General features: G+C 43.7%; 1 protein-coding gene across 1 annotated transcript in view; it reads left to right on the top strand.

Moving 5' to 3' along the window:
- The window catches only part of PolZ2 (DNA polymerase zeta subunit 2), a 33,755-nt gene extending 18,486 nt beyond the window's left edge, over nucleotides 1–15,269 (top strand). The window contains exons 4-6 of the mRNA XM_080271769.1: nucleotides 4,167–4,345; nucleotides 11,937–12,105; nucleotides 14,253–15,269. Coding sequence (XP_080127895.1) covers nucleotides 4,167–4,345; nucleotides 11,937–12,105; nucleotides 14,253–14,393 — 489 coding nt within the window. The 3' untranslated portion in view covers nucleotides 14,394–15,269. The remainder of the gene's footprint in view (nucleotides 1–4,166; nucleotides 4,346–11,936; nucleotides 12,106–14,252) is intronic.

Here is a 15,269-nt window from a genome sequence, read left to right as displayed (position 1 = left end):
CCCAGAGGACAAACCGTTAACACAAATTAATGTATAAAAAAAACAAAGTAGCTTTCCAGTCACCCGAAGTGAGCATTGATTAAACACTTCCGTCAGTGAACCCACTTGTAAATAGCGTAAATGACACCAATAATAACCAGCGAGTATCAGTCACAACAAAAAAAAGAAAGTGTAAACTTTAAATGTATAGGTAGGTGTAGGTGAAAAAGGTGGTTTAATATTGTGTTCACTCCCTCGTTGATAGTTCTAAGTACTCACGAGACCTTGCACCCAGAGTCCCTCAGGAGAGTGTTGAGCCTTGGCTGCTTGGTTGAGACTGACTCTAGAGTGAATGAGAAGGTCCCACAACACCTCGTCTAACTCAGTCAGAAAGGGAGGCTCGGAGCATTGGCACCTGTGTTCGACTGTGTTGGAGCCTCGATCGTCGATGATTTCCCGAGAAGTGGTGAATGAGGCGAGGGCCATGATAATATATATATATACATATATATATATATATATATATATATATATATATATATATATATATATATATATATATATATATATATATATATATATATATATATATATATATATATATATATATATATATATATATATATATATATATATATATATATATATATATATATATATATATATATATATATATATATATATATATATATATATATATATATATATATATATATATATATATATATATATATATATATATATATATATATATATATATATATATATATATATATATATATATATATATATATATATATATATTGAACAACCAAGGGGACATCACACAACCCTGTCGAACACCCACACCAATCGTGAACCATTCACTTAGATGCCCATTAACCCTTACACATGCTTCACTACCATCATAAAAACTCTTGACAACACCTAGCAGCTTACCATCTACACTGTACATGCGCAAAACTTTCCACAGTCCTTCTCTATCCACTTTGTCGTATGCTTTTTCCAGATCCATGAATGTCATGAACACCTGATGGTCCTTCTCTTAAGCATTCTTTGTTAACTGTCTCACTGCAAATATTTGATCCATACATTGTCTGCCATTGCTAAAGCCACCCTGTTTATCACTTACTAGGAATTCTGATATCTCTCTTACTTTCTCTATAATAATTCTTCCATATACTTTCCCTACCACACTTAATGAACTTATGCCACGATAATTCTTGCACTCACTTCGTTCACCTTTATTTTTGCACAGGGGTACAGCAGAAAAGAGGAGGGAAAGGTGATGAGGTAAAGTTGTTAGAAAGGTTTTTGGCAAGGTGCCAGAAGAAGCGGGAAGAATTCGAGTTGGAGAGTTGAGAGCATTTAGTACAGATGAAATTATTTTTAGCAGAGCGAAGAACAGACTTAGCACGATTCTGGGCAGAAACGTAAAAAAGATGTGATTCAGGGGTGGGTTGGTTCTGGTACCTTTTATAGGCCCTCTCTTTGTTAGGGACAGCATTAGAACAAGCGTAATTAAACCAAGGCTTTCTCACATTAGTCAAAGGATATGAGAAAGTAATGTATGCTTCCATGCCCGAGAGAATAACCTCCGTAATGCACAAAGCACACTTGGATGGCTCCTGGCCATGGAAACAATACTCATTCCAGGGAAAATCAAAGAAGTACTGCCTGAGGGCCTCCCAAAATGCAGCTCCAAAGTGCCACAGACGACGTTTCTTTTGGAGGGTCCACAGGCCTTACCGGAGTGATAGGACAGGTTAAGGTAACAAGGTTGTGATCGGAGGATCCCAGTGGAGAGAAAAGATTAACAGTGTAAGCAGAAGGATTAGTTGTAAGGAAGAGGTCAAGTATATTGGAGATCTCTCCAAGGCGGTCAGGGATATGGGTAGGGTGCTATACAAGCTGCTCTAGGTCATTAAGGATGGAAAAGATGTAGGCTTGTTCATCAGGTGGATCAGTGAAAGGAGAGGAGAACCAAAGGTGGTGATGAACATTGAAATCTCCTAGAATGGAGATTTCAGAGAAAGGAGAAATGGATAGAATGTGTTCCATCGTAGACATAAGATAGTCTAAGAATTTTTGATAGTCAGCAGAATCAGGGGATAAGTAAACAGCACAGATATATTTAGTCAGAGAATGACAGGAAAGCTGAAGCCAGAGTGTAGAGAATTCAGAAGAATCGAGTTCAGGAACATGAGAGCAAGATAAGTCATTGTGTATATATACACAACAGCCACCTGTAGCTCTGAAATGAGTATAGAGAAAATAGGAGGATACAGAAAAACGTTTGCTGTCAGTTGCCTCAGGCAGCTGAATCTCACTTAGGAAAAGAAGGTGAGGTTTGGAGGAGGAGAGGTGGTGTTGAACAGAGTGAAAGTTAGAGGAAAGGCCGCACCGCGGATGTTGCAGAAATGAAGTGAGTCAGACAGTGGTTCCAGGCAGCTCGGGTCATCACTGGGAGAGGGGCGGAAGAATTTATGGTCCCCCCCCCTCAGGAATCCGAGGCTGTGTGTTCTGATGCCATGATTTATTTTTGAATTTTGGAAAAGGAAGTGTAGTGTGTATTGTGCATGTAATATGATGTTGATAGAGAAGCTCGTATTGGAGAGCATGCTGTCCTACTCTGTGTTACTAAGACACTGAAAAAGTTCAGCAAAGGGGGATGGTCAGGAACTAATCCTGAGGGCTGATGAAATGGGAGCTCCAGCTCTCCCTGTTGTCAGCTTTCCATCCACCTCGGAAGTACTGCCCTGCTCGACTGGTGCTACAGTCTACTCCTCATCTTGGTGCAAGCATGCACAAACATAGCCATAACCAGTCTAACCAGCCACTCATTCATCCCAAGCTTTCTCATTGCCCACTTCACCACTTCCCTAGGGACTCTGTCAAATGCTTTTTCCAAATCAGCAAAAACAAAATACAGGTTCCTTTTTTTTCATATACAATACTGTATAGTTTTCCTAAAGACGTAAAACAGTGAATTTGGTATCAATGGTCCCTCTGCCTGGCATATACCCAAACTACATCTCATCAGTATTCATTCTTTATCTACTCATACCTTCTAGACCTCTCTCCATTATTTTCATTATCTGGTCCAAAAGTCTTATGCCTCTATGATTTCCTCTTTCCAGGGCATCACACTTCCCCTTGTACACAGTTATAATCTCATTTCATCCAGTTATCTGGGACAACACACTCATATATAATCGTATTTATCAAATCAGTTACCAACTCCACTCCAAGATCTCTTTAGGCCTTCAGCATTTCAGCAGTCAACCCAGACGTACCTGATGCCTTCGCCATCTGCATCCTACCAATTGTCCTGCTCGTAGTAGCAGCATCAGTCAAAGGCCAAGGGCCAAACACTGGATCTGCTGACTCCAAAGCTTCCCTGTTCCAGTCAAACTCCTCATTCAGCAACTGGTTACAGTATAATGTTCTCTCCAGGCATCCATATTACCCTCACTGTTCACCACTACTTTTCCTTCAGCATTCTTCACACACTTCTTTTCTGTGATATCCCCATTTTCCCTCCTCCTCTGATTTGCAACTGCCATTTTGAGTTAGCCAGAATAAAAAAAAAGTTGCATCACTGGAATGAATGGATTAATTTTTAAAGATAGACTTCTTTTCAGTCATGTCTTTCGTAATCCTCTGACATATTTTTAGTTTTATAGCTATTGGTTTAGCAGACCATTTAAAGTGAGATATGTTTGCCATATAATGTGTAAGAGCTTTCATTTGTCCTGATATTTAGTATGAGCCTCTCCGTAGGCATGCTTGATACAAGTGATTTGGCAGTGAACATTGCTGGCCGATATATGCCAGGTATGTCTCATGCAGCAAAATGCTTTATGCACAAATTACCTTCACAAGTCACTTTGTTTCTAAGGAGAATCCATTATGGACTCCTGATGAAAATGACTTGAATTACAATGCATCAAAGGAGGAGAATTGAATATGGATTCTTGATTAAAAACAGACCTGAATTATTGTAATTTTCACTTAGACTAGCCTAATTCTGCAGACTCCCTGTCCAGTTTATCCAGTTTCCCAACCATTAAGGTTTTATTTCTTCTTACCTCCTCTGGTATTGTTCCTCAGTGTAGTTATTGGAGTGACACCATTTCCACAATTGTATGCATATTACCACCCAATGATTTTCCCTGTTTATATAGATGTGTGTCCACCCGGGGCTTCGGTCCTACATCAGTGAGTGTGTGGGGTCACTGCGTCCTGTGCTAGAGAAGGGAGAGGTAGAACAAGTGGTAGTGGTTGTGCTTAACTCTGAGGGTACTCCAGTTGAGAAGTTTGTTTTTGAGATCACTCAGCACCCAGCCAAACCCCAGAACATAAAGTAAGTCAAGTAATTTTTATTGTCTTTCACACAGCATACTAACTCAGTCAAACCAAGGATGCTGAGAGAAGTATGTGGTTTGTGTGAATTGGTGAGATTAGATTTGATGCTGAGGGCTTCCCCAGCCCTCTTCAACATCCTCCCATACTTGCTGGATGTGTCATGCCAATAATTTATGCTTTGACTTCTGTACCTGGTTACCAGTCTAGGCAGTCTCCATTTTGCAGACAGTTGTTCCAGACATCATTAATATCTTTATGTCAAAACTGAATAAACTTTGCTGTTGTCCCAGCCTTTCTCCAAGTCCCACTGTATTTAGTGTGTGGGTGTGGGTGGATGATATGGGAAAAATTACATATGGGCGGCACCCCTCTTCATCTGTAACCCTTTCAGACCTAAGTATTGTACTGTACAGGGAAACTGTCTAAGACATATTACCTATGATATTGTAAACCAACAAGATTATGACTTTACTAAATCAACAAGGATATGGCTTAACTAAACCAACAAGAATATGGCTGCTCACCTTAACCAAGGGGACAACAGGCTTGATGGACGTAAGAAGGGGATCCGAGGCGGGGTGAGGCACCTAGCGCACACCTCCTACACCACCCGCCACACCACCCGACACATCACCTTCCTCACCACTCTTGTCACCAGCACGTTCGACACTTTCACTAGCTAAAGCACTCACTTTATTCATAAACCCTTCAAAGTGTATTTCTGACACCTCAGACATTGCATCATCCTCTTGATCCTCCCCAGGAAATGGCTCTTCTGATGTTGAAAGGAGTGATTCCTCGCTTTTTTGAGGCCGTAGGTAACGGATGATGAGGGTTTGCTTCCTTCTGTTAACCTCCTGGTCGTGTCTGTCTGTGTAGTGGGGGAAGTTTCTGTCCAGTGAAGTCATCACTTCTTCCACTCGCAACTGACAGTATTCAGTGTCCTTGAATTCTTTTTTGAATATATCCAGGGCACACAGTACCTGGCTGATCCCCATCATCGACAAGTCTCCACTCTCCATCACTGGTGCTGCTGGCTCTTCTGCTGCGGTCTCCTGCTCTGCTTTGGCCTTGTCCACTTGTTGCACGACTTCCTGGGGATCCTGGTCCACTGCTGTCAAAAGTATGTCCCTGATCTCCTCCAGCACGATGGCCTGAAACCCAGGCATAGCTTGTGCAGTTGTGAGAGTGGCTGCCTCAGTTGCAGCCAGAGACTGAAAGCTTCCGAGGCAGCCAGTGTGATGTCGCACAGGTGTGGGACGAGAAGGCGCCAGGCATGGTTGACTGTTGCATCGGTGATATCTGCCCAAGATGACAACAGGAAGTTGATGGCATCCTTGAGGTTGAATGACCACCAAAAAGCCATTACACTCTTCTCAGGAGTTGAAGCGGTCAGTAGTGAGGGTGCTGTGTGTGGAGCAGGCGGAACGGGTGGCAAGTCCCAACCATCCTTGGCGTCCATGATGTCACTCCCAGCGGTGTCCAAGGTAAGGATTGCCTGCAGTTCCTCTGGATTGTCGGTCTTTCTGTGGAGATGGTCGTGGAGGCGATGGTGGTATAGCTGCTTCACTCTTGCAATCAACTCCTGGTCTAGTGGTTGGATGAGAGAGGTTGTTCTGGGTGGCAAAAAAACGATCTTGCAGTCCCTACTGAGGTCTGCTAGGCAGGTTGGATGACTTAGGGCATTGTGGAGGATGAGGAGCAGCTTGAAGGGGATGCCAAGTTCCCGGGACTTCGCCTTGGCATCATGGATGAAGTGCATTAGCAGCCACTCCGACATGATGCTTCTCGTCATCCAACCGTTGGAGTTGCTGTACCAGTACACCCCTCTATCATCCATGCATCGACAATTCTTGTAACATCTGTGGTGTGCTGTGGTATGAACCACAACAGGCCACATCTTGTGTGAGCCTGATAAGTTTACGGCGAACATGACCGTTTTCCTGCTCTTGTCCATTTTTCTCCCCTGGGCCTGCATCTGATGTTTACTGATATACTGTATTTGGACTTTGGCATAGCCTTGTTGATTAGGGCTGTTTCATCAGTATTGTAGATTTGGTCCCTGCTGTAGCCACCCTCATTGATTATCTGCTTTAGGATGGCTGGGTAGTCCTTGGCTGCCATTTCATCCGCTGATGCACACTCGCCGCTGAGGCAAACGTGATGTAGCTCTTTCCTCTTCAGAAACCGGCCTAGCCATCCCATGGAGGCTTGGAATGGTTTCTCGACACCAAGCTTCTGAGCTGCAGCCATGTAGAATAGCTGTGCCTGGTCGCTGATGTAGCACCTGTTCAGTGGCACGCCCTCCTTCTGTTTCCTCAGGATGTATGTTGGCAGGTACCACTCCATGAAAATTATTGCCCAGTTGGTCGGCCTGCTTCTTCCGTCAATTGCTGCTGTCCCATATGTCTTAACAGTCTTCTTTATGGCCTGCCTGTTCGTCCATTCTGTCTGTATCGTCGATTCCGCCAAGCCGAGTTCCTTTCCAGTGGCAGTGTTACCCTTGCCCTGCTCCTTTTTTTTGATGACTTCCATCTTCAGGGCATGTCTGATGCATTTCTTCCTTCTGGATGATGCAGCAGACATCATGGCGTAGTACGACAATCACCGGAACAGATTGTAGTACACAAAATAATAGCCTCAGAGTAGACGAGAACGTAGCTGGAACAGCGAGTGTACCCACTATGCGTGTGCGTTTCCTTTGCTGGGCTTCTCTCTCCACCCTCCAAGCGGCACATTGAGCGTCACGTCACGAGTGCACATCATTGACGTCACAAGGTGGGAGGAACGTAGGCAACCATTGGTGCATCTTGGGATAACCCCGGATTTGGGCCACTCTTCACTGCCATCTCGCCTATTACGAGTTCAGTTTGCATACTATTAAAAAAATACTCTAAAATTCTATAAAAAATAGGTCCTCGTGTACTATGCGATTCACGTACAGTAATCCCTCCACTATCCGATGTAATAGAGCCAAAGGCATGTCTGGAAAGTGGTCCCATCTGGAAAGTGGGCCCCAGCATCTTGGATTTGTACTTATGGACCCTAACCCAGCCTGACTTAGAATAACACCTATACAGCTCCCTACTGGACATGCATAGCACCTATTTAAACCTATTTAAGACCCTTTTCACACCATTAATGGACATAAAGCATGAAATAAATGAAAAGGAACCAAAAAATGAGGAATTAAAAGTGACTGTACCTCATCTAGGGTACTTACGGCTCGTCTGTGGCCACATTCTCCAAGGCTTTGGCCGTGGTGAAAATGCTCTTGAAGCACGTACAGTAATCCAGTGTTGGTTTGCACTTAATTCTTTGCACGGTGAGTTATAATTGTTTATCAATGCACATTGTTCTTAACTGCACCATGCCAGTTTCAACCGCCAGTTTGCACTCCACAGTTAATCCTTTGCACTCTAAATTCTAATTTCTTAACACTGCACAACAACGTAAATTCCCATGTGGTCTAATGGCGAGGTATTACAGTTTATTCACTGTTTATTCACAAAAAACGAGCACGTGTGGCATCCACTACGATAAGCATTTACTCGCGGTCGAGGTTAGGCAGTAACTGTTGGTGACAGGGAAACAGAGTTGCCAGATCGCAACAGCCACATTACCAAACTCCTCAATTTTCTATTTATCTGTCTATTGCCAGACGCCTCAATCCTGTTTGGGGTGGCCACAAACAAATCGCCTCCACGTCGCCCTGTCCCCCGCCATTTCACTGCCCTGCTCCCAACTCACACCCCCCTCTCTCATATACCTCTCCACCCCATCCCTCCATCTCATCCTCAGCCTCCCCCTCCCTCTTCCCCCCTCTGCCTCACTCACATACACTCTCTTCGTCAGTCTTTCACCCTCCATCCTCTCCACATGGCCAAACCACCTCAATGTGTTCCTCATAACTCTTCCTATCACATCCACATCCACGCCACAATGCTCCTTTACATCCTCATTCGTCAGCCTGTCTCTCCATGTGACTCCACAGGCTGCTCTTAAATAACTCATTTCCACTGCTCTCACTCTTGACTTGTGTCCTTCCAACAACGTCCAAGCTTCACTTCCATACGTTAGAGTTGGTATCACAATACTGTCATGTAGTAACTTTTTCACTTCCATGCTCACTTCCCTGTTTCTTATCACTGCTTTCAAGGAACCAGTAACCTTTCTTTCTCGCTGTACCCACTCAAGCACTTCACCCTCTAAATTCCATCCTTACTCATCACACTACCCAAGTACTTGAACACACTTACATTTTCTTCCTTGTTGTACCATTTAAAGCACTTCACCCTCAAAACTTCCATCCTTACTCATCACACTACCCAAGTACTTGAACGCACTTTTTCCATTTCCTCCTCATCTAACCTCACTGTACATTCACTGACTTCACTTTTCTCGAAGACCATAACTTTACTCTTCCCTACATTCACCTTTAGATTTTGTTTCTTAGACGCTTTCCCAAACTCATTCACCATGCCTTGCAGCTCCCCTTCATCTTCACTTAACAACACAGCATCATCTGCAAAAAACAGTACAGGGAGTTTCCAAACAATGCCCTCTCTCACCAGAGCCACTCCCACATCAACTGCCCTACCTTGTATCTCTTTTATAACTCCATCCATATACAGTAATCCCTCCAATATCCGACGTAATAGAGCCATAGGCAGGTCCGGATAGTGGTCCTGTCCGGATATTTGGCCCTAGCTTCTGGACTTGTACTTATGGACCCTAACTCAGAAAAACACCTATACAACTCCCTCTGGACATGCATAGCACCTATTTAAGACCCAAATCACACCAATAAGGGACATAAAAGACTGAAATAAATGCAAAAGAAGCATAAAATGAGGTTTTTGAGGTAGGTTCATACAATATTAAACATTCTGGGTACTTACAAGTCCCTGGCTCCTGGACTGGTAGTTATGGACCCTAACCTAGCCTAACTCAGAAAAACACCTCCCTACTGCACATGCATAGCGCCTAAGACACAGCGTATTCACACCAATAAGGGACATAAAAGAGTGAAATGAGGTGTTGGAGGTAAGTATAGTATGGAAAATACAGTAGAGTACAGTTTGAAACATTCTGCCTACTTACAGCAAGTCCATGGCCATCTCGATGAATAACCGCCTCCTCTCAGACTCTGACAGTAAGAAGGATTTCCTGAAGCACTTGCAGTACACTGTTTGTGAAGTCTTGCACTGAACTTAGTCATTCGCACTCAGAAGTCCATTCTCTTCACAGTGCGCACCCTTGTCTTACTTGCGCTTCATTGTGCCTTAATGAAATAAGTGTTGCACTCTGCACTTTAAGTCCTTCCACTCTTAAAACCATTTTCTAGACCAAAAACACTCAAGTTAATTTATGTTAGTTACAGTCCATTAAATTTTTGTCTTTTCACTCACAACTGTAAATCCTTAACACAATGCACTGTTTTTTTTTTCATTGCACAACACTGTAAATTCCCGTGTAGTCTAGTGGAGAAGTTCTTGGCGTCTAATCACTGTCAGAATCTGAGAGTAGCACAGGGAGGTGACATAGGGGTGCGTCGCTGGGTCGTGGTGATGGCTTAGCTACTGCAGACGACTCTGAAGACGGACGCAAACTCACATCGAGCGGTGACTCCACCATGGCTGATGTGCTGGGCTGTGGCTCGGAGCATGAGGGCCTGTCTTGGGAGGCAACGGAGTGGAGCCAGGGCTGAGCACAGCAGGGGTCACGGGCCTGAAAAAGCTGTCAATCGTTGATTGACGCAAGGAAAGATGATTCTGACGATTTATGATGCGCTGCCTGAAAGCACGCACTTCCTCCACAAGTCCCAAGGGCCCCATCTCCCTGTCGCTGTCCGGGTGTTCCAGGTAGTCCAGAACGAACCCTAGGTGTTCCGGGAGTGCGCTCAGTTTTGGGATGGCTGGAGTTGTGTCATGCTGAGAGGAGTCCGCATCATCGTTGCCGTCCTCGTCGGAATCTTCAAGCTGGGTACTGACACCTGCAACTGAAGATGCAATCTCGATATCAGACAGGGTCTGATACCCAGGATCGTCGTCATCCAACCACTCACGCACGTCGTCCACATCAACATCGTCGCCGTGTGTACGTAGATGTGCATGGAAGTCATCCACTTCAAAACCTAGGAAATCGTACACCGCATCCGTTCCGAGAAGCAGACGAGACCAACCATTTTCTAGAGTCTTGACAGGGATTTCCTTCGATGCACTGGCCCAATTGTAGATTGCAGACTTGATGTTGTAGCGGCGAAGGTTTTCCAAAGTCCGCTGCCCTTGCGTGTCCCATCCCTTCCTGCTCTCGTCCTTGTCCTCGAGAACAACCATCACCTCGTCCAGGAACTTCCGGCGGTATAGGTGCTTCGTTGCCATGATCACTCCTTGGTCCATTGGTTGGATGAGAGCAGTAGTATTAGGTGGCAGAAACGTGCACCTAATGTGGCCATTCTCAGCCGCCAAGTCCTTGTCGCACGAGTGGGCAGGTGCATTGTCGAGGAGAAGGAGGGCCTTTACCTGGTCGCGTGGGATTCCCAGTGTTTTCGTCTCATAATGTATGACCTCCTTGACGAAGTGGCGGTGGAACCAGTCTTTGAAGATCTGGGCTGTAAACCATGCCTTCAAAGAATGGTACCGGATGACAAGAAGGACATCCATCATCCCACGAAGACACCGAGGCTGCTTTGCACAGCCAACAATAACGGGCTTAAGCCGGTGCATGCCGTTAGCATTGGCACAACACAAAGCAGATATCCGTTGCTTGGAGAGCTTGCTGCCAGGTACACGCTTCTCCGGCATTCGATGCATCGGCACATCGGTATAACCAGAACGCAAATTTGATCCGGCATGGGGTCGAAAAGTTCAATTAACCGGCATTCGATGCATCGGCACATCGGTATAACCAGAACGCAAATTCGATCCGGCACCAGGTCGAAAATATTCCAGATACCAGTCGTCACCGATTCAGATCGTCCTTCCTTCCACTTCTTCGACTCCTGACCTTGTTCCTTCCACTTCTCCATCTCCACTGTCTGTGTCCTCATCTCATGATCCTGTTGATCCCCCTATAATTCTTGATTAGTTCTGTACAGTACAGGATAAAGTAGTGTATGCAGCTAGGTTTTCAAAATTATTTTGGCCTGTAACATATGCTAAATTTTAAAAAGATAATTTTTGGTAATGTTTGCTGGTTTGTGTTCAGCCCCAAGTTTGGTCCTATTTCATTTGTTTGACCTCCCAGATAATTTCTAAGCTTAACATGCAGTCATCCAGAAAATTCCATATCCGGAATAGAAGAATCCCCATGCAGTCCAGTTAATCGAGCTTTTACAATAATTTGTGACTGTTTGGGGGTGTAATATAATTTTTTTTTTCCCGTTATTTCTAGATAGTTGGAAAATTTGGTAAGTCAGACTATCCTAGAGCCCCATATACAGTAGTTCAACTTGTGAAAGGTTACTGTACATTCATTCTCTGTATATAATAAGTATAGAAAGAAATGTACATAGAAAGAAAAATACATCTGATTGCAGGAGTTAAAGAATAAGGTGATATTAACTGCATTTGTAAATTGTGTAACAGGCAAGACCCCCAGTTGTCACGATTAGAGGAAGCCCTGAGAGCCTTTTGTCTTAAGCTCAGCATCAGTGATTCCCTCCTGCAGCCTCTTCCACCAGGCTGCTCATTTGCCGTCCAGATCCATGTTCCTGAGCATGTTCCACCCACACTTAGTGCTGGACCACAGCATAAGGTCAGTTAATCCCTCCAGCCATGACATATTTTGTATTATATACTGGAGTTCACTCTCATCTTAAATGTCAGGACCAACTGCCTAGGCCCGGCCTTCTACACTCCTCATGGGGCAACGTAGGATTGGATGATAGAATATACTGGTAGTATTCATTCTACCAGTAAAATGCCAAAGGTGTAGTTATGACGCTGCACTGGTTTGATCCCCATGGGGTTACTGGATTTTATTTACTTATTTATTTATTATTTATTTTTAATACATGATGCCATCAAAAGAAGTAGGCTGATCATAAACCCTTAAATATGCCCTTAAATGTTGATTAGCCATGGATGCCTACACCTGGAAAGAGATAAAATGGGTTTTGTAGTTACCACTTTTTACCTTTTTAGAATGCTGGGATTAGTTTTTGTATAACCCTCAATAACTCTTTGTTATCATATGTTTAAAATAAAATAAAGTTATCTGAAGATAGCAAGAATTACTAAAATACAGTATATATACAGTATGTTGTCCATTCAAGGGGGTTAATCCTGTGGACTTGATTATGTGTCTTATTTTCATCTTGTCCTGTGAGACAGTCTTATTTAGCTTAAAGGAGACCTATAATAGTGATAAACTTAAAGGCAGTCATTCATATCTCCCTGAGTGTGGGAGATTCTTCTCTGACCTGTATAAATTTGTTGTGTGTGTCCAGCTCATCCTGTCATGGCCATCAGTTGTCCAGGGGTTCCCAGGTATGCACAGTGTTGGGAATAGTGGCACCACAGATAGTGATGCAACAAAACGGAGCTACTTTTTGATGTAGTGAGAAGCTGTAGTTAAACTCTCACTTATCCAGTGTCGCAATATCCGGCACTGTTGGTTAGGCTCTTAAAGCAATATCCAGCAAAAATATGCAACATCTGGCACTGAAACAGGACTATCAGGATGTGAGGCATATCAGCCAGCTTGTACAGTGGAGCACCAAGTTTAGCGACATCTTTGTTCGTGGTATCACGGTTAGCGGTGGCCTGCAAATATTCCTAAACACCGGTTTTCATGCGAAAACCCCCTTATTCATGCCAAGAAAAACATAAAACCTGCTCGAGGATGAGGAGCTTTGTGCATTTGTGCAGGAGCAGCAGACAGAAGAGATGTAGCACAGCATGTATGTGTTGCACAGAAAGGTGCAGAGGCAGTGGAGGGTGGAGGTGCCAGAGGTGGCGGGGCACAGTAGCCTCTTCACTTACCTCAGAAATTACATCCCCATCACTTCCATTAAGCACCTCACTCCAGCCTTCCAAGTAGTTTCCTTGCCTATTATGTACTTTGTATTGATACTAGTTTCTTTTCAGGTGTGATCAGTAAATTTTCTATTTTATAAATGGGTTTTAGGGGGAGTTGGCATGGGTCCCAGAAGCAATTAGCCTATTTCCCATAGGATCAATGCTTCAACTTTAGTGGTTTCGTGGTTTGTGGTACTTTTCACGGAATTTGGGGCTTTACTGTACTCAGTAGCCAGCTGGCGTCCTGGAAAACCCTGCAGTGCGCCAGCCAGTGAGAAAACCTGCAACATGTGAGGCTGTCAGAATTCTTCCTAGTTATATGGCATCCACAGGAGAGATAGAGAGAGCAATGGCAGGCTTGGCACATTGGGTGGGTTGCTTTTGCAATGCATTGTGATTGGCTGACGCATTGCAGGGTCTGCCTGAGCACCAGTTGGGTCCCGTGTCTGAGCTGGGTGATACACCTCACCACCGGAAGGTGCATATATATATAAAACTAATCTCTTTGAGGCATAGGGGGCTGAGGGTAGGGTACTCTAGTCCAGTACATTAATAGTAGTAACAGATCTACTTCCTCTGATGGCATTACGTACAGAAAAGGTTCCATTTGTATCTTGGAGATCAATCCAGTGCAAGCCTATCTTTGTGGAGTGATATAGCCATAAGACCATCAGGAAGAAAAAAAGAAATTCGTAAGTAGAAGGGTTTGATTCTGGGCCCTCAGCAAATTTACTGTGTTAGCCATGTGTGTTTGCTATAGTGGAGAGGGCCAGTATGTAAATAATTTGACAGCTGTGTGTTACTTGAGTAGAATTAACTGACAACCATTTTTCTTTTCATGCATGGTAGTCTGAATTATCCTTATAAATTTTTCTTTCTCAGGACTTTGCATGGGTGGAGGCAGAGAGAGAACAAGTGGAGGTGGAGTCACCCCACATCGTTCCACTGAAGACCTTAAGAACAGAGTTGTGCCGGATGCAGTTGTATGTGGAGGAGAGTGCCAACAAAACACAAACTCAGTAATTTATACCCCAGTGATAGAACATGAAGCCTTTACTGTGGTGGCAAACTAATAGGTAGCTATGTACTGTACAGTAGGGATGCATTTTCTTTATGAAGAATTTGCAGTTATGGAAATTATTTATACTGTCAGCTATAATTTTTATTTTTTCTGTCAGTCCTGTGGTTTTGAGCAAGTGCTCCTTTGGCATGTCTTGTCTTTCGGTAGTAATGACATATTCTCCCATGACACTTCAACCTTCTTCATATATTAATTTGTCTGTCTGTCATTTATCAAATGCCTCTCAGGGTTGGCCACCAGCAACTTGCCTCCATGTTGCTCTGTCCTCTGCCATTTGGCTGCTCTTCCTCAAACACACACCTTCTTCTCTCATATATCTTTTCACTTCATTCCACCATCTCGTCCTTGGTTTCCCTCTCCTTTGCTCCTTTCCGTCTCACATACACTCTTGTTATCAGTCTTTCATTTTCCATCCTCTCCATATGGCCAGACCATCTCAAAGTATTTCTTTAACACTTTCAATCACATCCACATGAAGACCACAGTGCTCCTTTATTTCCTTATTTGCATTATTATACCCTCTTTCTCCTGAGTAGCTCTGTTGATGTCTTCATTTCCCATTTTTCGGTTCCAATTTGGTCTTCTGTTGTGTGTGCCCATCTTGATTACTTTACACTTACCATTGTTAAAATCAGTTTTCCCTAACTGGCTCCATTTACTGTATGTAGTTGATCTAAATCTTCCTGCAACTGTCTACAATTATCATCATCATCACCATCACCATCATCATGATCATCATCATCATCATCATCATCATCATCTAAACCTCCTTTCCCACCCTAGGGCAGGGTGGGGAGTAGCAATGTCCAGACAGCCCA

Source organism: Coenobita brevimanus, chromosome 47 (genome assembly GCF_032717465.1).
Source record: "Coenobita brevimanus isolate Jiangsu-jjx chromosome 47, ASM3271746v2, whole genome shotgun sequence".
NCBI lineage: Eukaryota > Metazoa > Arthropoda > Malacostraca > Decapoda > Coenobitidae > Coenobita > Coenobita brevimanus.
Note: the sequence above shows the minus strand (reverse complement) of the source record. Positions and strands in the feature narration are given on the sequence as shown.